Below are 24,217 nucleotides of genomic sequence, written 5' to 3' on the forward strand. Positions count from 1 at the left end.
TGCATACGTAACAACATAATCATTATGGATCCAAGACAATGGCTTCCAATATATGGATTGGCAGACAGATACATGGAAATTAAGGCACAAAGAGTTCTTGCCATGAAATTCTTTTGGAATTTAATCGAGCTTTTCAGTTTAGCGTTTGAAAATTGCCAACAATCAAAGCTAGAACTTGCCTGGAAAATAGGTTAAAGAGCAACGAAACATTGTGAAGGAAGAAATAAGCTGTATGTTTTTAAACTGTTGAAACAAATTCCACCACAATGTTAAATTCTGACTTTGTATCATAGATGGAACTCATCCCTCCAAGTCCTCCCACTCAGACATGATCAAGAAAGAGGACAAATTGTGGTGAGGAGAACAAGGCATCAGAGAAGAGGGTGGGAATCCTGTATGGTCCTTCCAATGTTCTCACACCACAGCACCAGTGATGGTAAGGATGCCTGGAACAGTTGAAATTGGTATTAAGCAGTCAGAGACACATGGCTCCTTCCTTATCTCCTCTACTTCCATCCCCTCCTCCAGAAAATTAGCAAGAGCCTGATGGCTTTGTGTATTTCCCTTGAAGTGATGAGAAGCCTTTTTCCTACTTGGAGAACCTCCAGGTGCTGATACTCAGAAGAGGAAGGAAGTGATGTCACATGAGCTAAGGCTTCCCTGTTCTTTGCTCCTTCTGCTCCTCAGCCAAGAGATCCAGACAGATGCAGGGGTGGGAAGGAGCGCCATCCATGGAGACTGGTGACCCCAAGTGGGAACCTAGTCATGGGATGGTGCTGGGATGAAGGAGGGGCTGAAACTGGTGGAAGGCTGGTGGCAATGAGATGCATCGAGGGCTTGAGTTTACAATGGAGGGGAAGGTTGGGGTAGAAGCTAACAGTGGCCATTTGAAATAGGAAAGAGAGAATAGCACTTAAGATTTATATACCACTCCATGGTGCTTTAAATGGCACTCTCTAAGTTTAGTTTACTTTGTTGTCACTGAACCTCGTACAACGAAATCAAACACCATCTTCGGTGCACATCATGACCATGAAAATAAACACAAACACACATCCTTCACACTCCACACATTGAATTGAAAACCCCCAACACCCCACCAACACTGCACTATACAACAGAATTCAACAGAGCTCCTGCCCTGGCATAGAAGCTGTTTTTCAGCCTATTTGTCCTTGTTTTTATTATTCTGTACCGTCTGCCAGATGGTAATAGTTCAAAAAAAAGGCTGCCCAGGATGAGATGGATCTTTGAGGATGTTTTGAACTTTCTTAAGGCAGTGGGAGCTCTAAAGCACTTCCAAAGACGGGGGAGGGCTACCAATGATCTTCTGGGCAATGACCTTAACCCTCTGGAGTGCTGTCCTATTTGCAATTGTGCAATTGACAAACCATACACAGGTACAGTAAGTTAAGATACTCTCTATGGTGCAGTGGTAGAAGGTCACCAGCAGTTTTTCATTCAGTTGTTGTTTTCTGAGAAGTGGTTTACAAAGTCAGCTTACTGACCCTAACAATCTCGGTTCTGATTTTACCAACGTTGGAAGGATGGAAGGCTGTGTCAACCTTGAGCCGGTCACGATCAAACTCCTGGCAGTGGGCAGAGTAAGCCTGCAATACTGCATTCGATCCACTCTGCCACCACGGCTCCTAGATGTGCAAGAAGAACCCTCCCAGGCACTTTAGAAATTATTTTTGAAAAGCTAGAAAGCTGAAATCAAATGAGTAGCTCAAAGGGGATGATCAAGGGAACTGGCATACAGTAATAACTGGGGTAAAACAAGACAATTACCTCACGGTGATTTAGAAGTCTTTCCAGATCTGCTGCCATTTGGTTCTTGACCCTCAGCAAAGTCTTTTTCTCTTCATTTAACTGACTGGTGGGCAGAAAAGAAAATGACTTAGGAAATGTAAACACCGTATTCTAGTTGCAATGCTGGTTTTAACATAAATTGCTGAGAATTAAGCACACGTAGGTCCTTTTTGAAGAGGGAAAAAACGTGAGTATTTTCTTTGAGCTACCATCCATATAGATAATTTAAAGTAGCGCCCAAAGCAAAGACAAACCAAATGACGAAGATTTTGTATGTGTTCGATCTGTTGGCTTTAATAGTTCAGGCCTTGTTACGTTTTCCAAGCGAGAGAGGAACCAGTTGAGCCAATGACTTTTAATTTGACTTTATTCAGACCAGGTAGGCTGCGTTTCAATCACGGCCCTATTCCAAGTTATGCTTCTGGCCAGGGGTGGGCTTCCAAATTTTTAGCAAAGGACTCTCTGTCTGGTTGTCGTGGCCATGGTGGGCATGGCCTAGTCGGCCTCCTGAACCACAATGGGGGAGGGGGGGCGTTTTTGCCCTCCCCGGGCTTGAGAGGCTTTCCTTGAGACTCTGGGAGGGTGAAAACAGCCTCCCCGGGCTCCAGAAGCTCTCTGGAAGCTGGAAACAGGCCCATTTCCGGCCTTCCCAAACTTCTGGGAGGCCCGTTTTTTGCCTTCCCTGAACCTCCAAGGATGCCCTGCACTTACCTGCATCCAAAATGGGCCACGTGGGGACCCCTGAGAGGGGCGGGGTGGGCAAGGTCATCCAGGAGAGGGATTTGGGGGTTCTCCTGAACTCCCGTGAACCCTTAGCAGCCCACTCCCGCTTCTGGCCCTTCCGATTCAAAGTGGTGGCAAAAAAACCAAAAAACACCTGGATAGGATTCCGATTTGAATTATGAGGCTTTAGGAGACTTCCAAGAACATCGGAAATCCTCTCTGTTTAATGAAGAATGCAGGTTGAACACTAAAATAAGAGGTGACCCCCCCCACATTTCAAGACTGGAAGGATGGTTCATAAAGACGAGAAGTCTTCTCCTGTCCTTCAAATCTCAGAAGTTACAATGGGAAAGCAGCCAGGCAACAATTAGTGACACTCTTCTTCCATCTAGCTAAGTCAAAAAATCAGGTGAGCAAAAACATTTCTGGACACTTTTGCTGAATGGATAATTAGGGACAGTGGAAACAATCAGCCAAGGGAACAAAAGTTGCCTTCGGACATTGTGGGAGCTTCATCACTGGAGGCCTTCAAGAAGAGACTGGACTGCCACCTGTCAGAAATGGTGTAGGGTCTCCTGCTTGGGGGGGGTGGGGGTGGGGTTGGACCAGATGACCTACAAGGTCCCTTCCAACTCTGTTAATCTGAAGTGGAGCCCTAATCCGCAGCCTATTCAACGTTCTAGGCAGTTATAGGAAGAGTTCTTGATGGGATCAACGAGACACTTAAGCCTCCCCTTCTGACACCTACGATAACAGGATGGAATTGTCTACAGTGGCGAAAGGAAAGTCTTACTGGAGAAAGAGATCAGACAAATGATTAGCAAAGTTTAAGCTAAGCCACGTAAGTGGGGCAGGAGAACCAAGTTAATTAAGTAATCAAAAGAGATTTACAAAGGCCGATGACTGGACTAGAGAATAATAATAATAATAAAAAATAACCTGGAAGAATAACAGGAAGGGAACTTGAGAGGTCCAACCTCCTAGTCAAGATTGCTTGTCTTTTTTCCTGCCCTCAGGTGCTTTGGTGAATACATCAACCCTCTCTTTTCTGTGGCAGCCTCTTAAATATTGGAACATTGCTGTTAAGGAGGCAATGACTTCTACACCATTAAGAAAGAGAGTCCAAAGAATTATGGCTATGAAATCATCAGGAGAAACCCTCAATTTTTAATAGACCGAAAGTCCCCATTTTCAGAAAGTTAGCCTGGTGGCTCAATGGCTGACTCAGTGCTTCAGTTGTTCTTCTCTAACCGGCTGCTAGATTCTAGATGCCAAAGGAAATTCAACCCCAAATTTGGAGTCTTTACCTGATGTCCTTTTCATGCTGAGCAATCCGTTCTTTCTGTGCGAGGATCTGGGAATCTCTCTGCTGCACGGACTCAATAAGGTACTTGTAGGGCTGCTGCACTTGGTTCAACAGAGAATTTGCTTTGTCTCGCTGAAAGAAAAGAAAAAAAAAGATTGGAAAAAAGACTGAAAAACCGGAATTGTTCCTGTTGGGAATAATTAAAGGAAAATAAGGTTAAAAAGATTAAATATATCCTACTACGTATATTGATAGCAGTGAGAAGAGCATTCGCACGATGTTGGAAACAAAATAATACGCTGTCAGAGGAATTAGTAATTCAAAAAAAATCTTACATTGTGCTGATCATAGATTGTGCTGAAATGGATAAACTTACGTTAAAATTAAAGGATAAAGAAGAGTCAGAATATTACGGAGTTTGGGACAATTGGTACAAATGGTTGAACAATAGAAATAAGAATAATAGAGATAAGAGAACTGTAGATAAATGTGTATGAATGCATATAAATGTATGTATTTACACGAGATTGGTATATGTAATAATGATGTCACTGTACCATTATTGTTAAGATTTGTAAAGTGTGAAAAAGAATAATAATAAAATTTTTTAAAAAAGAAAAGGAAAAAAAAGACGAATATTTAAATGAATGAATGAATGAATTCTTTATTGGCCAACTGTGATTAGACACACAAGGAATTTGTCTTGGTGAATATGCTCTCAGTGTACATAAAAAGATACATTCATCAAGAATCATAAGGTACAACACTCAATGATAGTTATAGGGTACAAATAAGCAATCAAATCGTACTAAATCACGAAAGGAAGCTCCATACATATTTGTTTAGTTTCTCTCTCTCTTTCCCACACAATGTAATCCTGATAGCATATATAAAGATCACTTGGAAAGGTGGAGCTAAGCACCCCTTCTCTGTATTATTTGCAAGGGATTGTCAATGCCTGGGATTATTTTCCCCAGTTTATTTGCAGGGCAGCAGAACTTCAAAATGATGTATATATATCACATGACTTCAAAGAAATTGCGAGGAGATGCATATTTGGGGCAACCCAGAATTTTTAAACGCAAGCACTGCTATTAAAGAAAGAAAAGAAAGAGAGAGAAAGACAGACACACACACAGAGAGAGACAGAGAAAGAGAGAGACAGAGACACAGAGAGAGAGAGAGACAGGGAGAAGGAGAGAGAGAGAGAGAAGTCTGTTGAACTGTATTGTTTCCAGAGCCCAGGCAAATGTTTTACTGTTTAGAAGGCAGCAAAGAACAATGTCTTCTGACAGTTCACAAGGAGTCAGGGAGAGCCCTTCCTTCCTCGCTTTTTGAAAATCCATTCATGCTGGCCAGGTGCTGACCTGGATTCTCTGTATCTCCAAAGAAATATAATCAAGATTTATCTTGGAAAAACCAAGTTGGGATTGCTTTAGTCAGCACTGTATGCAGGGAGAGGTCGGGGGTGGGAATGGCCAAATGGTTTTCTGTACTCTTTCTCTCCCTGGAACTGAAAATGGCGAGCCTCCTTGGCTATGGATCTCCTCCAAGGGTGGTACGCTCCCGGTTCGGACTGGTTCACTCGAACCGGTAGTAAAAAAAAATAAAGCCTCCTACGATCAGCTGAGAGGATGAAAAAAAAAATCCTGGCACAATCAGCTGAGAGGAGAAAGAAGAGAAAAGCATAGGATCGGCTCTTCCTGCACTTTCCTTTATTCTCTCAGCTGATTGGCGCTGTAGGCCTCAGCTGGTGTGGGGGAAAACTGTGTGCATGCGTTAGATACACGCGCAAACGATCACCAAACCAGTAGTGGAACAGGTAGGATCCCACTGCTGATCTCCTCTATTTTCAAATATCCATGACTGAGGAGCATGTCAGAAGACAATTATGAAGGCTTCTGGATGGGCCAACTCACCAGTGGCCTGTGGATAGACCTTCTGAGAACCAGCCCAGATCCTAATTGAGTTAGAAGGTAGAGCCCGTCAGAAAACAAAAAAAAACAAACCAAAACAGATGAGTTGAGTTGGGATGAGAGATATGGCCCAGGGTTGTGCGTGTGTGATGGCTTTAATCTAGGAGTGGAGAGAGGTTGTTTTATTTTGCGTGTGTTATTGTTGGTAGGTGCTCAAGGTTATATTGTCTGAGATGGGCAGAGATATTAAATAAATAAATAGGTACTGCATTTAAAAAAGAAACTTTAAGAAAACTAAACCTGTTTTGCTAGTTTTTTCCTATTCAGAGAAGAGAGGCTTATCTGTCTAGTCTCTGTTTTGTTTAGTCTGCAGAATAATCTGTCTTTTCATCTCTGCTATTAGAGCAACACGAATTGCACTGAGAAGGATTAGCATGGGAGTATTGTCCACAATTGTCCACGTATATAATTTTTAAAAATTATTTTACAAATAACTCAAGATGGAGAATATATGCAACACACTTTCTTCCTGTGAGGTGGGTTAGGCTGAGAGAGAGTGACTAGCCCAAAGTCACTTAGCTGATTTCTATGGCCAAGAAGGGACTTGAACCCATGGCCGGCTGCTTTCTAGCCTGATGTCTTAACCACAAACATGCTCTCTTTTCATCCATATAATTATGCTTTCTTATAATTTACACATACACACACACAGAGAGAAATATATGTATATGTATAGGTGTGTATGTATATAGATGTGTGTGTATAAAAATTATACCTCTTGTGAAATGCGAGCAACTTCTTCCTTCTGGCGCTCCAAATCTCTTGCAAGCAATGTATTTTGCTTCTCTAGCTGAAGCAATCTTCTTGCCAAATGCACACTGTGCCAAGACAAAAATAAAATTAAAAAATAATAATCATAGAATTTTAAACCGGACATCATTTGAAGTAGAATTTCAAATTCTTTTCCTTAGCATCCGTTAAAATATACATAGAAGGTTGCAAGCTACCAGGGGCAGGGGCATTTGATTAAAGTTATTTTGGAGCAGTAATTGATGTTACACATCCATTCTTTCTTAACTTTCCATATGTGGTCCCCTGTAACAAGATAAACGCTAGTTTTGAGAAATGTAGGATTTATCCTGTTCTCAGGGGAGTAGCTTGTAGAAACAGTCAGATTTGAAGACTTCTTTTGTAGCTAATGACTTTGATGGGTTTTTTTTTTTAAAAAAAAAGGTATTAGGATGTTTTAGTTTTTTGCAACTCCCTCACACAAGAAAAAAATTACATATTTTTGACATCTTTTATACATGCAATTTGGCAAAATATATTATTTGCAGCATATCTTTCATACACTGTATAGTATACAACATATGAACCACACATTCTTCCTGAATGCATAAATGTATGTAACTTGTTAATGCAGTTAATTATCTTGGGACTATATAAAGGAATTTGGTTTCCTGGATTCTCCTAGCATATGTTTCTGATTCCTTCCTTCCTTCCTTCCTTCCTTCCTTCCTTCCTTCCTTCCTTCTTCCCTCCCTCCTCCCTCCTTCCTTCTTCTTCCTCCCTCCTTCCTTCCTTCTTCTTCCTCCCTCCCTCTTCCTTCCTTCCTTCCTTCCTTCCTTCCTTCCTTCCTTCCTTCCTTCCTTCCTTCCTTCCTTCTTCTTCCCTCCCTCCCTCCTTCCTTCCTTCCTTCCTGAGCTGCAAAGCACTGTGAAGTAGTATATAAGTCTAAGTGCTATTGCTGTATCATTTTCTAACACTACAGTTTGAAGCCCAAAGCCAAAACACGATATTTTAACTGGATTAGACGCATATTCCCATCATTCTCACACTGTAATTAAACTGCCAGGTTTCTAGTAGCAACTGACTCTAGAAGCTGCATTTTAGATAGCTATCAGGATGCATTCAAGCACCATAAAATTACTTTTAAATAGGCATTACAGAAAAAAAAAACTTTCTTTCCCTTATTTAAGTTCAATACTTGTAACATCAATGGAGGAACTCTATGAAGCAATTTAATTTTTTTTTTTTGTAAAAAAAACCAACAACCTTAAACCAAAACATTCAAGACAACACAACCTTCACTCAGGGAGATGAGGGCTTTAAGGAAGGAAATAATAAGGGAGTATCCACAACCAGGTAATCGTGGTAAGTACAATCTTTTTGACTGTATCAGGTTTGGAATCTAGACTTCAGTGCACAGGTGGGTTTTGGTGTGAGATGGCTTCTTCTTCTCTTCCCAGAGGAAGACTCTTTGCAAGCTCCAGAGGAAAAGATCTCCCAGTAAAAGCACCTTCTCCTTCCTGCAAACTGGAACCCAGCCTGAACTGAGAAAATCCCTCTGGGAAGAAGATGGAAAGGAGAACTTGGACGGGGCTTGACTCCCCCACAAATTCAGAAAAAAGTCCTTGACAAATCTGTTTTACATTTTTATTTTGTAAAATGGCTGGCCCTTTTAGAACAGGATTCCCAATCTTGGCAACTTTAAGACTCATGGATTTCAACCCCCATAAGTTCCCCAGGCTGGGGAATTCTGGGAATTGAAGTCAATTCATGTTAAAATTATTGAGGTTGGGAAACCTCAGGTCTGGAAATTAAGGTTTGTTTTCACTTTCACAAATGTATTAATTAACGGCAATAAAAAAGGAGAACCTGTAACAACCCCAAATGATTTATTATCCAACAATGCTGTTTTTAAAAGTCATTGACTTAAGAAGCTGTCTTTCTAGCATGATTGTAAAATCGCAGTTTTGTCTTACACGCGATACCCGGGGTGTCATTTTGAATTTATTCAGTGTGAAGCTCACCAAATCCCTCCACAAAAGATAACCCCAAAGGGGTCCTGAGAAAAACCACTGCAGGTTTTCCAACATTTTTTCTTGCGCTGATTCACACACTGTAAAATCCATTTTAAGTGCAAGCGGATAAGAAGAGGGTGGGTTTTTTTTTCCTTTTTTTTAAAAAAAATATATATTTTGCTGAAAGTTACACACAAAACAACCAAAACGCACAGCCCAAAAAATCCCTGCTGCTTTCAGACCGAATTTCATTAAATGAACTCATTATATGCTGAGCTTCAGTTAAGCAGGGGTAAATGGTTTTCTGTTTCCAATTCCGTCGCCTGGAATGGGCACAAGACTGTGGAGTATATGTACAGGAAGGGAAGCATTTATGCCACTTTGGGATCTGTTTACTTGTCCTTGGAGCAAGAAAGGCCCAATACATGTAAGCCGCAGGCTAGCACCTCAGCACATCCTAAAAATGAAATGTTCTGTGTCAAACATGAAAGAAAAAAAATAGACAACTAACCGTAGATAAACAAGAGGGGAAGTTTGTTACTGGTTTAACTTTCCCCAGACAAGCAGAGCTTTCAACGGTTTGAAAAATATGATTTGTTAGATGGGGACAGATAGGGTTTTATTATTCAGCACTGAATCTAAGAGGGGACGGGGGGGGGAAGGAAAAAAAGATGGAAACATCCAGCCAAATAAATCAGCTTACCACATGTCAGATTTATTTCCCATCAAACTTAATTAATTAGGAAGGCAGGATTGCTTATACTCTTGGGGAATTAAAAGCAAAGATGTCTTTTTTACCCTCTTTGTTTTTTCAACGTTAATCCTAAATTAGGTCTAACTGGAATCCTACTTGATAAGATAATGCGAGGGAGTTCAGGCACGCTGGGTGGGAGGTGGCACAAAAGGCTGTTGGGAGGAGAGTATATTTTGCAGCTAAAAGCAGCAATTACAAACCAGTTGTCGAATTCACCCCGGGACAGGAGAGCGTACGTTTTCAAATGGGAAACTTAGGGGAATCTGGACTGTGAGCTAATGCCTCCATGTCCCTCTTAGTTGATGAGAAGTGCTTTGTTAGCTTGCTAGTTAGTCCCTATCGAGAATAGTGTGAACACCCTAAGATCAAACTGGGTTGTAACTATGTTTCTGGCATTGTGGCCAAGCCCTGGATGCGGTCCTGATCATTCACGGGGAAAGTGGCCTATACCATTGACTAACGTCTTATTAAATGGTGTTGTAGAGAGGCCTGGGTTGACCCCAGCTATAATAGGCAGGGGAAGTCTAAAGCTAAGACACTGAACAGGCAGGGATAGCCAACACAGCAGAAGATAGGCTCAAGATCCAGAGGGATCTCAAAAGATTTGAACACGGGGCTCTATCTGACAAAATGAAAGAGAAAACTAAAGCTTTACACTTAGGCAAAAAAACCCTCTAAAGGTACCGATACAGATAAGGTGAAAGTTAGCTCAATAGCAACAACTGTGAGAGGGATCTCGGGAGTCCTAGCGGACAAACACTTAAATATGAGTCAGCGGTGTGCGGCAGTCACCAAAAAAGCCAATGAAATCCTAGGCTGCCTTAACAGAGGGATAGAATCAAGATCGCGTGAAGTGTTAGTACCGCTTTATAAAGCCTCAGTAAGACCACACTTAAAGAGTACTGCGTCCAATTTTGGTCAACATATTGTAAAAAGATGTTGAGACTCTGGAAAAAGTGCAGAAAAGAGCAAGAAAGATGATTAAGGGGCTGGAGGCTAAAACATATGAAGAAGGGTTGCAGGAATTGGGTTCGTCTACTCTAATGAAAAGAAGGAGTAGCGGGGACATGAGAGTCGTGTTCCAATATTTGAAAGGCTGCCACAAAAAAAGAGGGGTTCAGCCTATTTTTCAAAGCATCCGAAGGCAAAACAAGGAGCAATGGATGGGAAGTAACCAAGGAGAGGTAAATACTGTTTGTAAGCCTGTAAATATTTGGTTTATGTTGAATGTTAAAACAAATATGCAATATATGGTAGCAACCTACATAATTAGATAGCGTGTCAATGGAGTGAACGCCGATATTGAAACACTGTGATGAGTGGAAATGTGTTTTTATGATAAAAATATGATTAATACATTTATTTTTATTTTTTTTTTAAAAAAGAAGAGAAGCAACCTAGAACTAAGCAGACATTTCCTAACAGTGAGGACAATTAACCAGTGGAACAGAAGTTGCCTTTAGAAGTTGTGGGTGCTCAATCACTGGAGGCTTTTAAGAAGAGATTGGACCACTACTTGTCTGAAATGGACTAAGTTCTCCTGCTTGAGCATGGGGTTGGACTAGAAGACCTCCAAGGTCCCTTCCAGCTCTGTTATTCTGTCTCTGGGCCTATCTGGTTACCCTAATGGCGTATGCAAGATGATAACTTGGACTATAGAAGTCAGTGGTAAGAGATGTGGTTTAAAGAATGAAATGGAAGGAAAACGGGCCCATCGTATGTCTGTAAAATAATAGAAAGGTGGAAGACAAAGCCCATCTGAATGAAGGTGAATTGATCTTCTGTGGCCCAGCTGATAAATATATCCAGGGAAATGAACATTTAGGTTGAATGGTGATTTTTTTAAAAAAAAAAGTATGCCAGAAAATATAATCCGGGTGGTGATAAAGAGATTTATTTATTTTTTAAGAAGCAACTGGGCTGCTTGGAGATCTACAAATAAATCAGGCTGATGACTGGTAGTGTGTACTTAGAAGAACGTCTGTTTGTTTTCAATCTTGGGTTGATGCATAAGCCTATTTATGCAGATGTGTTGCAAGCTAAAAAGTGAGACAGATTGGACTGTTTATGATGAAAGGCTGAGATAATCTGTGAAAGAAAGAGAGGGTGAGGAGAGGATGAAAGTGCGAGACAGACAACTATTTGTTAGCGTTAAGCCCGATCTATTGTACCCTATTATTTACAATGCACCTGCTGAATTATTATTATTTTTAATGAAGGTTTTAAACTAAGGTACCAATTTTTGCCATCGATATTTTCTTACATCAACCAGTCATGGCAGTAACATTTGAAAAAAACAAAAAACAAAAAAAAACGCTTAACCCATATGGTTGAAACATCAAGCGTTCCAGATGAGAAACTGGGAATGAAAACTGAGAATTTGGGATGAAAAACAGTTTGTGAAGTGCTCAGGATGGCTTTCGGCTGCAGTGGAAGATGCCCACTAGCCAGGACAGCTGTGGGAAGTGTGGAAAATTACCACAGATGGCCCTAAATTCTCACGGATGCAAAGAGACCTCGGAGAGAGAGAGAGAGAGAGAGTTTAGGAAACATCGTACCGAAGGAACCATATCTGATTCAAAAACACCATCCGCCTGAAACTCCTTCTGTAGAGTAGGAACTTCTGAAGAAGGCGGCTTCTTTGGGCCTTCTAAAATCACTGCTGCATTTTACACAGGCCTTTGCAAGTTGTAGCAAAGCCAGCAAGTGAGGAAATGCGTTAAATATCTCACCGATCCTGCTCCAAATCGTAAGAGATCAGCAGAATTTTGTGCACGTTTATTTACCTAATTCAGCTTTAGGTTCCCGTCATTCTTCCCAAAAGGGAGCAGGGTTAGCTTTCACTGCCAACAACATTATAATAAACGAATCCGTGGTAGGGTTTCGCAGACCAGACAATCCAGTGCCCGGATCTTCCTAGCAATTAGCAGAAGTCAGCATGGCTAAGTATTAGGCAGACTAAGCTTATCTCCTCTGTTGATCAGCCACCTTCCTTAATATTTGATTGTTAATGCTGCAGACAAACTACATTATGTCTTCAGCAAAGCATTTGACAAAGTGCCCTGTGACATGCTTATTGGCAAGCCATTTAAGTGTGGGTTGGAGGCATGCAAGCACACTCACAACTGGCTTAAAAACTGTGCTCATCCAGGGCTCCTCGTGAAACCAGAGAGGGACATCACGGCAGCCACAAAACTCACTTAAGGGCCACTCGCTCTTCCGTTTTTTTTTTTAATCAATATCTTGGATGAAGAGGTGGAAAGAAGAATTATGAGATTTAAGAAGACACCAAACTTAGATAAGTCAGCTAATGCTTCAGATTAAGACAGAAGGGGGGGAAAATACCGAATAAGGTAAGAGAAATGGGTTGAAATTAACAGAATAATATTTTACTTCTGCGTTAAATTGTCTGCAGCCTTCCTTTGGCTCTCAATCTAACAGCCACATCTTTCATTTTGATTGAGCAGGGAGATTGGCTTTGGGACTGATGAATTGTTGAGGTAGGTGTGGCAGAATATGAAACACAACTTCAGGTGTGGATGACAACATGTTGCCCGCACTACTGCTGAACTACCATCTGGAAATGTAGATTTTTTTCCTTCTAGTACAGAAATGCAAATCAGATATACTTTCTACCAAATGTATAAAAATATTTACGTTTCAGTATTTCTGACAACTTATAAAGGATATAATAAAGGAGAGATAAATATTTCTGGCTTTCGCTGAAAATGGTCCCATATGGATGGTACTGGGTGATATTCTCTCTAGCTTCTCTTAATTTCTCTTATGTACCTACTCTATCCTTTCGTTTCTTCCAATCTTGTTATGCCAAAGCCATAACTCGCTAAACCAGGGAGATTTTGAAAGACAACATGTAAATCTGTAGCTTTGGTTTCTTGCCTTGTTGAAGTTTTAATTCGAAGGGTGCAGATATTGAGTTTGCCTGCTTTAAATGTTGAGATAACTTGACTTTGGATGGTCAGGATGCAGCTTGATTTCAATGCAATGGGCATACTTTCTCTCCCTTGTTAAAGCTCCTCAAATTCCCTTGGTTTTTCTTTTGGGGAGGGAACTGGTGTGGAAGTTGACATCACTTTTACCTTTGCTTCAACCGTCTTTTGGCTGTCGTAGGGACATTGGCACCGTATCCATAGGAAAACAGAACCCTTTCTGCCTCATCCTCATTCTCGACTAGAAAAATACAAAACAGGCCATCAGAAAAACCACTTTTAAGAAGAGGAACGCCAGTAACGTGACAGGGCTGTGTAGACCAGGGGTCCACAAACTTGGCCCCTTTAAGACTTGTGGACTTCAACTCCCAGAATTCTGGGAGTTGAAGTCCACAAGTCTTAAAGGGGCCAAGTTTGGAGACCTCTGGCGGAGACCAACTGGCCTTAATTTAAGATCGGTGGAACTGATGCTCAATTTGCTTGATTTTAATTTTTTTTCTATAAACAGCGGCTAAAAAGTGCAGTTGAAAAAGATCAGGAGGTCAAAGCGGTAAAAGGAAGTTAGCAAAAGGAGGAAGAACAAATACACCGGTTGAATCAAGATTTACCATTGGCGGCCGATTCATTCGCAATCAATGGGAAGTCACAACAGTATGACTGATTGTTCTCTCTTCATCTCTTAATTATTTCCTTGAGGCATTTTTTTTTTTAATAAGCCACCCATCATCCATTCTTCAGGGATTTCAGGACGGCTTGGAATAAGCCAGAGAAAGGCATAAAATCTAAGTTCTTCCTGGCCCATTTCCTTTCGTACCGACTTCACCCGGTTCACCTTCTTTTAGGAATCCTTCAAACTGCAATTCTGACTCCATGCCAGTGCAAAGAAAGAAAATGCTGTGCCTCTTCCTCTTTCCTTATTGACTTAGGAACCCACACACACACCCATGGAGACACACACACACACACACACTCCTAACCACAAATGTGTTAGGTGACCCAGTCCCAAAGGGCTACAGCAGGCTGGAAAAGGATCTATTTCTCTTTGTTCTTTCAGGATGGAGAGATGGTTTAGGTGGCATGCAGGGCTCAACTATACTTCTCCTTTGGCAGCAGCCTCTTTCTTTGAAATGACTTCCTGAAGAGAAGAATCTGCCACTAGCAAAGCGTTCTTCAAAGGGAAGGGGCATGAGAGAAATTCTGGCTCCCCCACCCAATAGATTTACTTATTAAATTTACTGACGGCCCATCCTACCACAGGGTAACTCTGAGTGACTTTATAAGAACAGAACAGAATAACAGAGTTGGAAGGGACCTTGGAGGTCTTCTAGTCCAACCCCCTGCCTAGGCAGGAAACCCTACACCACTTCAGACAAATGGTTATCCAACATCTTTTTAAAAACTTCCAGTGTTGGAAAGTATTCACAACTTCTAGAGGCAAGTTGTTCCACTGATTATTTGTTATCACGGTCAGGAAATTCCTCCTTAGTTCTAAGTTGCTTCTCTCCTTGATTAGTTTCCACCCATCGCTTCTTGTCCTGCCCTCAGGTGCTTTGGGGAGTAGCTTGACTCCCTCTTCTTTGGGGCAGCCCCTGGGATACTGGAACACTGCTATCATGTCACCCCTAGTCCTTCTTTTCACTAGGTTAGACGTACCCAATTCCTGCAACCGTTCTTCATATGTTTTATATGTTTTAGTTTGTATGTTTTATATGTTTTCATGTAAGGTGTGAGCTACCAAGAATCAGTCTTGATTCAGAAGCGTATCGGAAGGATAGTGTGACTTTGCTTTTCCGAAAATTCAACTGAATGAATTGTAATGCGATTATTAATTGACGAACATCTTGGGCTTCTTCATTCTGTTTGTTATGCAGACAAAAACTGTCATTTCCCTTTGAAAAGTTGTGCGTGTGTGTGTCTGCATGAGAGAGAGAGGCAAGTTGCTTCCCTTTGAAAAGTTGTGTATGCAAATGTGTGTGTCTATGTGCATGTGTGTGTGTGTGAGAGAGAGAGAGAGGAAGACAGAGACAGAGAAAGAAAAAAGTGACAGAAAGAAAAAGAAAAACAAAGAGAGAGAGATGCAAGTTGCTTCCCTTTGAAAAGTTGTGTGCATGAGTGTGCGTGTGTCTGTGTGAGAGAGATGCAAATTGTTTCTCTTTGAAAAGTTGTGTGCATGTGAGTGTGTGCCTGTGAGAGAGAAAGAGAGAGGAGAGAGAGAGAGAGAGGGAGGGAGGGGGAGGAAGGGGGAAAGAGAGAAGTGTTAGAAAAGAGCAATCCAGCACCATTTTGCCCTGGGAGTGTGTGTTCTTATCCTTTCTGGCAGCCTGTGCAAGAGCATAATTATACACAGTAAAGAGGATAATCATCACAAGTACAAAATGTACAGGACAAAATATCTTTTTGGCAGCCATCCCTTTGATTTGAAAACATGCATCGAAAGATGGGTAGAAGAAGAGCATAAATACACAGCTGATTCTGATAAGCTTCCTGATAAGTAAAAAAGCCAACCGCATGAAAATTGAACCCACTTACATGATTATTTATGAATGTTTTGAAACTCAAAGGTTAGTTTTTTTTTTTCCTCGAGCGTTCAGACCCAGGACTCCAACCTGGCCTCTAAGAACACGAGAAGAAACGACCGTCTCGGTGGAGAGGGTCCGAAGGAAACGGAAATGCTGCCGCAATTCAGGAATCGCTTGGAACTGGAGCGCCTTCAAACAATTGCCCAAGGAAGTTAATAAGTTGCCCGTTTTATAAATGAGGGCGGTGGCTGATGAAGCGATTTTTCCTGAAGCCAGACAGTGAAGTCATAGTTTTGTCAGAGCCTTAGTTAGCCATACGAGGTCCATTCTACTCAGGGGTGGGCTGCTACTGGTTCGCTCTGGTTCGGGCAAACCCGTAGCTAATGGAGTAGCAAATTTTATGGCCGGTTCAGTGAATCGGCAAATCCCGCTCACCCTGCCCCTCCTTTCCCAGGAGTTTCCATCTGACCCGTTTTGGAGCCCAGGTAAGTGCAGGGCTCACATGGAGGCTGGGGAAGGGTGAAAAACGGGCCTCTTGGAAGTTCGGAAAAGCCGGAAATGGGCCTGTTTCCAGCCTCCAGAGGGCCTCCAGAGCCCTGGGAAGGCCATTTTTGCCCTCTTGGAGGCTCGAGGAAAGCCTCCGGAGCCCGGGAAGGGCAAAAACTGTGATGCAGGAGGCTGACTAGGGCACGCCCATCATGGCCACGCCCACCCAGCAACCAGCCAGAGAACCGGTGGCTAAAATTTTTGAAGCCCACCCCTGCAGCTACTTTGCTCCAGGTCCAACCTTTCCAGCTCTGAGAACCCTCCAGTGGTGGCAGTGAAGAGAGGGGGTGACTTCACGTGAGCGCCTACCGCTTACACAAACGGGAGCCTCGCACACACGCTAGCCCACCGCTTCCATGGCCTGGTTCTCAACGGGGCCCGGCTTGGTCCTGGGTTGTGGACTGGCGGGGGTGCTCTAGTCATCAAGATACCTACATTTTCGGAGAGTTTGCTGGGACCAAAATAAAGTCTAATTGCTGGTTTGAAACCCAAGCAATGTTACTGTCTGAGGAGAGTCAATCTCTGAGTTGGCACCAGCTTGGCTTGTAAAAGGTCCCAAGCTCAATGCCAGGGATCTCTACTCAAAGGCCCAAGACAGGGACAGTAACAGCAACAAGTTGGAAGGGGCCTTGGAGGTCATCTAGTCCAACCCTTGTCTTGCAGGAGACCTATTACTATTTCTGAGAGATGGCTGTCCGTTCTCTTCTTCAAAGCTTCCAGTGATGAAGCATCCACAACTTCTGGAGGCAAACTGTTCCACTGGATAATTGTTCTCCCTGTCAGGAATTGTCTTCTTAGCTCTAGGTTGCTTCTCTCCTTGTTCTCCATCCATTGTTTCTTGTCCAACGTGGAAGCTACAACTAAGCTTCCTGACTCCCAAGAGGCCTCCGAGTTCACCAGAAGTAAGTGGGCCACATACTTTTGGGGTCCTTTGGTGGCTCAGAAGAGCTGAGACAGATTCTCAAAGCTTCCCCCAATACAACAATTCTAGGCCAGGTCTAATCATGGCAAGGTAATGCGACAGGCACCCAAGTTGATGCCAAGATCCCACGAAGTGTAGGATCTTGAACGCATAACTCAGGAGTCTTCAAACTTGACAGCTTTAAGACTTGTGGACTTCAACTCCCAGAATTCCTCCTCCAGTCATGTTAGCTCAGGAATTCTGGGAGTTGAAGTCCACAAGTCTTCAACTTGCCAAGTTTGGCATAACTGAAACTGAAACTGCCTTGGCATAACTGAAACTGAAACTGCCTTGGCATAACTGAAACCTTAAACCTGCCCCTCTGCCACGGATAAAAACTTGCGCAGCCGAAGTGTTATGTTTCTTACTTCCCTTGATTGACTTTAACTCTTATTACCCTTTATCAGTGACCTCAGAGAAAGCACAGGTAGTCCTTGACTTACAACAGTTCGCTCAGTGACCGTTCAAAGTTACAACGGCGCTGAAAAATGTGACGTACGGCCATTTTTCGCAGTTCTGACTTTTGCAGCATCTCCAATGGTCACGCAATCAAAATTCTGATGCTTGGCAACCAGTTCATACTTAATGACCGTTGCTGGGCCCCAAGGTCACATGATCCCCTTCTTTTACTCCTTTTACGGCCAGCAAAGTCAACGGGGAAGCCAGGTCTGCTTAACAACCGGGCTGTTAACAATGGTGGCAAGAAAGGCTATAAAACGGGGCAAAATTCACTTAACAAACGAAACTCACTTATTATTCCCAGGGATTTGGGGCTCGATTGCGGTCGTAACCCGAGGACCACCTGTCCAGCGACTTCGAAAAAGGTTTTCTAAGAAGCCAGTTCCGTGCCCCGAAACTAAGCGCTTGAGAATACAAGAGAGCCTCTCAAAGCAAGAAAATTGACACGTGTATCGATGTGAAGATTATCTCTTTTGTTTGTTAGGTTAGAGAGAGAGCTGATGAGTTTTTCCCATTAGTTGCCAGCAGAAATGAGAAAAAAAAAAAAAAAAAGAATGGCAACTATGCAATCTGAATTTTTACATTCCGGGAATACCTTTTTCGTGATTCCCTATGAGGCTGCTAAATGCTAATAAGGAGGAGGCCTTTGGCATCCATCAAACTGAACCAGGTAAAGACGCTGCTTGCAATCACCTCTTTCGGGGCACGTCGAAAAGCGGGACAGGTGAGTGAAAGACTCACTCATCTTACAGGCCCGCATGAGAAATCTGAGGAGCTTAGTAGCATGCAACACTTTAAAAATCTGCCGCGATTCTCAGTCATCCAGGTCGTGGGTTTTTTTGTTTTTTGTTTAGCTGTGCAATTTTAGTCTTCTAGCTGTGCAGTTTGGGATGAAGACCGTTTGAATGGCGTGGGAGTAGGAACGGATTTCCAGAGGAAAACAAATTGCAGACTGCAGGAACCATTAGCACAACTCAGGGGATCCTGAGGATGAACCTCCAAGCGGCCTCAACGGCCCTCTGAAACAGGGGTGTCAAACTGGATTTCTTCGAGGGCTGGATCGAGGGCCGGTTCTCCTCCATGGGCCAGGTTTTTTTTTGGGGGGGGGGAAGATGGGACGAGCGACTCCTACAGCACCCCTGCCGGCCAAAATGGGACATACAGAGGATTTGTGGCGCCCTGTGCAGCCCATTTTCGGTCCCCCCGGCCTCCAGGAGCACTCTGCCGGCCGAAAACGGGGCGCAGGGGCTGTGTCCTTTGATATTTCCAGGCTGGCCCTGTGGGCTTTGAGTTTGATACCCCTGCTCTAAAAGGATGCAAAAGACCAGCTTGTCTGCAAGGAATATAAATCCTTCCATTCCCCGCCATCCAGTCAGAGCTAAAGAAGCTTCTTGGATGAGAAGCAAAATGTCTTCAAAAGGATAAAAAAAACCCCGAAGAAAGTCCAGTTGCCTCTGGCTTCCAAACGCTGTCTCTGATACCAGTGGTGGGATTCAGTGTTTTTTACTACCGGTTCTGTGGGCATGGCTGGGTGGGTGCGGCTTGGTGGGCGTGGCAGGGGAAGGATACTACAAAATCCCCATATCCTCCCCACCCCACTGACCTGCTTTCCAGCTCTGTTCTCCTGTGCAGGGCATCAAAAGAAGACCCAGCCAATCAGCTGGGACTCGGGAGGCAGAGAATAGATGGGAGCAAGGCCAGTCAGAGGTAGCATTAGCCTGTGAATTACTCAAAATTTCCGCTACTGGTTCTCCAGAACTGGTCAGAACCTGCTGAATAACCACCTCTGCCTCGTACTTAGGGGCACTGGGGAGGATATTGGTGATGGTTTGTTCTCCAAGCTTGTTGTTCAGTTTCCGAACGTTTCACCACCAGGCTACGTAACACCATCAGGAACTTCGGTTGAAGCTGTCTTGTTTACAGGGTCACATGACCAACTGACTACAGAAAGCAGAAGAGGAATGAAACATGATATTTCAACCCAAAGTCCGCTGGTGGTGATAAAATGTTTGGAGATCGAGTAAGCTCAGAGAAAAACCCACCGCCAACATCTACTACCTAAGCGAAAAAAACATTTCCCACCATTTCTAGCTAGGAAGGATTGTATTCCAAGTCCGGTTGGTTGGAATCATTGGGAAACTCAGTACAGAAGTACAGGTAGTCCTTGACTTATGACCACAATTGACACTCCCTGCTCCCCCTGAATTTACATTGTTAAGCGAGTTTTGTCCGATTTTATTGACCTTCCTTGCCACATTTGTTAAATCAATCACTGCGATTGTTAAATTAGTTGCGTGCTTGTTCAGGGAATCTGGCTTCCCCCCTGGACTTGGCTTGGCAGAAGGTTGCAGATCATAGTCATAAATATGAACCTATTGCCAAGGGTCCGAAGGTGAACCACGTGATGTTGCAATGGCCATAACCGCCACTTTTTTCAGTGTCGCTGTAACTTTCAGCAGTCACTAAATGAACCGTTGTAAGTCAAAGGCTGTCTGTAGTTCTCAAATTTTGGATGGTCTGCAAACAGAATTCAAAACTAGGGACTTTTCAAAACGTCTGGTCAAAAAAGACACGATCAAAACCAAACTAGCAATGGAATAGAGTCCAAACGTTCACTCATGGGATTTCACTACAACCTCTTTGACCCTGGATAAATAAAAGCAGATTTGAGCTTGCCAACACCATCACTCTGAAGGACCCACCCCTGGTTTCCATATCCTTTGGGTATCTTTTTGACATGCCCATAACTCCCTCCTCCCCTTTTCCCCTCTGCCAAATCTTACTCATGAAAGGTGAACGACATATCAATGACCATATCAAGAAATAAATAAATAAAGAAAGAAAGAAAGAAAGAAAGAAAGAAAGAAAGAAAGAAAGAAAGAAAGAAAAGCAAGCAAGCAAGCATATCACCTTATATCTAAACTTTGAAATAACTAAGAAGGATCATTTAATTTTAGGTTGGTAAGGAAAATATTTTGCAGACAAACAACCAAATTTGGAGAGCACCGAGGACTAAATGAATGACATGCTTACTTTTGTCTAATCTTAATGGTATTCATTATAACCTGATTTGAGTTTATGGAATTCATTCGAAAGCATCCATCCATCCATCCATTTAATTTTAGGTAGGTAACAAAAATATTCTGCAGACAAACAATCAAACTCGGGGAGCACCAAAAATTAAATGAATGAAATGTTTACTTTTGTCTAAACTTCATTATATCCATTATAACCTGATTTGAATTTATGGAATTCATTCGAAAACATCTATCCATCGATCTATCCATCGATCTATCGAACCATCCATCCATCTCAATCTCTTGCTACTATTTTAAAACAAACGGAGACTTTAAAATAAATGAGTAGAATCTCCACATTCTGTTAAGTCCATGTACCAGGCGAGAAACGAAGTTGGTGCCTAGACCCAAAGCAAGGATTCCCTACAAGATATATCTTTTCCATCCTATTTATTCGGGGCTATATGCACAGGAGAGGAATTTCAGGCCTAACGCACACAAATATGCACGCATACCCCGGTCTAAGAAGTGCTGGTACTGCTCACAGCAACAGGCACTTCTGCTACTGATAGAGAAAATCCTTTAGTTTAAAATTTACTGCCATCGGAGACACTGTTGTAGACTTCAGCACTTTTTTTTTTCTTTTTCTTTTACTGCAACAACTTTCATAGTTAAACTTTCCAAAAGATGCCATGGAGAGAGATAACAAATTGAAAAAGAGAGCAAGATCTGACATGCCTGGGGAAGCAAGTTTTTTTTTTTAAAAAAAAAAGAGAGAGAGAGATAAATAGAGAGAGAGCGTGAGAAAAAAAGAGAGAAAGAAAGAGAGAAATGTAGAGAAAGAGAGAGAGAGAGAGGGAGGAGGGAGGGAAGGAGGGAGGGAGAGATGCATTATAAAAGAACAATCCAGCACAATTTTGCTCTGGTAGTGAGAAAGGAAGAGAGAGAGAAAGAGAGAGAGGGGGAGAGAAAGAAAGAAAACACAGTAATTTTAGGAGATATTTGTTAGGAATATAAGTCGCCTAACAGGTATTTGGGTTAGAAATATATAAACCAGGATAAACATTTTAAAACTGTATCTTTAAGAAAATGCAAAACTGTAATTAGGTGTGGTTTCTCAAACGGCCATAAGATGACTTTGGACTGCTTATTTTGGACTTTGCTTAAACCTTTCTGGAAGTATAAAACTACATTTACTGTACAGTGTATCTGTGTGCTCTGTGTGTATTATTCCAACACTACTCTCAAATACGTCTCCCTGTATGCGCTCATTCTCCTAACGGGGAATTACCTCAACAATATTCAAAAGGCGATAGATATTCAAGCTGCTAATTAAGGTGTAATAAAATACATATTTATGCTAATTCATTGTATACAGCTGCATGTTGAATGGGTAGTCAACATTCCTGAATTTATAACGATACCAATCTCATTAACGGCCATTAGATTGTAAATATATTCCAAGACGGAATCATAAAGGATAATTCGGAAGGACTTACGTTCGGCTGTTTGCATGATTATCTCATCGAGTTCTTTTTCGAGTTTTTCGTACGTGTCAAGCCTTGCCTGGTACTCAGAATTTTGTGCCTGAAGTTCTGAGATCTTTTTCTCACTCAGTCCTTGAAGACTGTAAAATTCTTTCGTTAATACCTAAGAATTTTTTTTTTTTTAAAAAGGAAGTTAGTTAAGAGAGTAATAAATCACTGAGGAAACAAAGAAATGTATGCTCCATTCAAATATTTTCAAGCTTAGGTCGAGTCCTTTTTTAATTTTAAACTTGGGTTGAGTGTCTCAGGCTGTGTTAAAAAGCATGATTCGGTATAAACGTCAGCTCTCTGGGAACAGAATAAAAAGTTGTACAAAGAGTCTCAAGTTTTTCTGCCACCACCCTCTCCACCCGGGCAATTATTTTATTTTTATTTTGGGGGCTGCAAAAAGCAACATTTGCAAGAAATAGGAAAACGATTGTCCTCGGCATGGGTGCTGGGTGCAAATGAGCCATGAAAACTATCTTATAAAGATCTAGGTAGGCCGAGAGGCAAAAAAGATTTGATCCAGAAAGATTAACGCCTTTATGAATTGAATTAGCACCCGAGTGGAGAAATGGAGAGATGCAAATAAGCTTTCTGAGATGGAGGCCTGTTTAACCATGCCGGGGGGAAAGTGAAATTTAATAAGGGATGAAATATACTGTTTGGGGTTCAAGTGAACTACGGGTAGTCCTTGACTTATGACCACAATGGAGGCCAAAGGCCCTTAAGGGTTCTTTTTACAAGAGGCAAGTGGACTTTCTGTTTTTACTGTGAAGATGTTTTGCTTCTCATCCGAGAAGCTTCTTCAGCTCTGATTGCTTTTCCCCACCATCCACTCAGAGCTGAAGAAGCTTTTCGGGTGAGAAGTGAAACGTCTTCAAAGAAAAAACAGAAAGTCCACTTGCCTCATGAAAAAAAAGTACCCTTGGGACAACCATGACTTGGATGATTGAGAATCTCCATAGACAATTGAGACCAATTGTTTCTCTTGGTAAGTTACTACATGAATTTCCCCATTTTACAATCTTTCTTGCCACCATTGTTAAGCGAATCATTGCAGCGGTAAATAGTGATAGCAATAGCACTTAGACTTATATACTGCTTTATAGTGCTTTACAGCCCTCTCTAAGCGGTTTACAGCAGGGGCCTCAAGGACCACCAAACTCATAATTTTAAATCCTGCGGACTAGAGACCCTGGGAAAATCCCCATAAAGGTCTGCAGACAAATCCCCACCCTGTTTTCTTACCGATCATTCTTTATTTGGGATCGCAGGACACCGTCTCCAGCTGTTCTCAGGGGGAAGAGCGAGAGAGAGAGAGAGAGAGAGAGAGAGAGAGAGAGAGAGACTGACTTTTGGCTTCATGCAAAGAAAGCAGCAGAAGTCTTTCTTTCTCTCCCCCAAATTCTGCCAGAAATGAGTCTTTGCCAGCGCAGCATCTTGGAGCAGGATGCCTTGCAGGGTCCCAAAGACTCATTTCTGGTGGAGTTTTTGGGGAGAGAGAAAGACTTTTGCTGTTTTCCCTGCATGCAGCCAAAAGCAGAAGAAGAAAGAAGCAGAAAGAAGCAGCCCGGTGGTCAGGCCAGGCGCGTGGGGCAAGTTCCCGCCCTCTGCCCTTTCCCCCCTCCCCTTACTATCTCGTGTTGTTCCTAACGCAAGCGACGCAAACCTTGTGTTCCCACGGGCCACGTGGGCGGCAAAGCCTTGTGTTCCCACACAGCCTGGATTAATTGCTTTGGGGGGTGCTTTGGGGGGTGACATTTCTCTGAGGACCACCAAAATTTTCTCGTGGACCACCAGTGGTCCCCTGCCCACTGATTGGCAACCACTGGTTTACAGAGTCAGTATATTGCCCCCAACAACCTGAAGTTAGCGACACACAGTCATTACGTGAATCTTGCTTTCCCCCATTAACTTC

General features: G+C 42.5%; 1 protein-coding gene across 3 annotated transcripts in view; it reads right to left on the minus strand.

Moving 5' to 3' along the window:
- PIBF1 (progesterone immunomodulatory binding factor 1) overlaps positions 1–24,217 on the minus strand; it is a 95,949-nt gene that overhangs the window by 12,529 nt on the left and 59,203 nt on the right. For all 3 annotated transcript variants that reach the window (XM_026705317.2, XM_087938022.1, XM_087938021.1), the window contains exons 12-16: positions 22,267–22,417; positions 13,416–13,506; positions 6,533–6,635; positions 3,843–3,973; positions 1,792–1,876 (exon numbers count right to left, since the gene is read on the minus strand). In XM_026705317.2, coding sequence (XP_026561102.2) covers positions 1,792–1,876; positions 3,843–3,973; positions 6,533–6,635; positions 13,416–13,506; positions 22,267–22,417 — 561 coding nt within the window. The remainder of the gene's footprint in view (positions 1–1,791; positions 1,877–3,842; positions 3,974–6,532; positions 6,636–13,415; positions 13,507–22,266; positions 22,418–24,217) is intronic.

This window comes from Pseudonaja textilis, chromosome 8 (genome assembly GCF_049901715.1).
Source record: "Pseudonaja textilis isolate UNSWEBS1 chromosome 8, rPseTex1.2, whole genome shotgun sequence".
Taxonomy (NCBI): domain Eukaryota; kingdom Metazoa; phylum Chordata; class Lepidosauria; order Squamata; family Elapidae; genus Pseudonaja; species Pseudonaja textilis.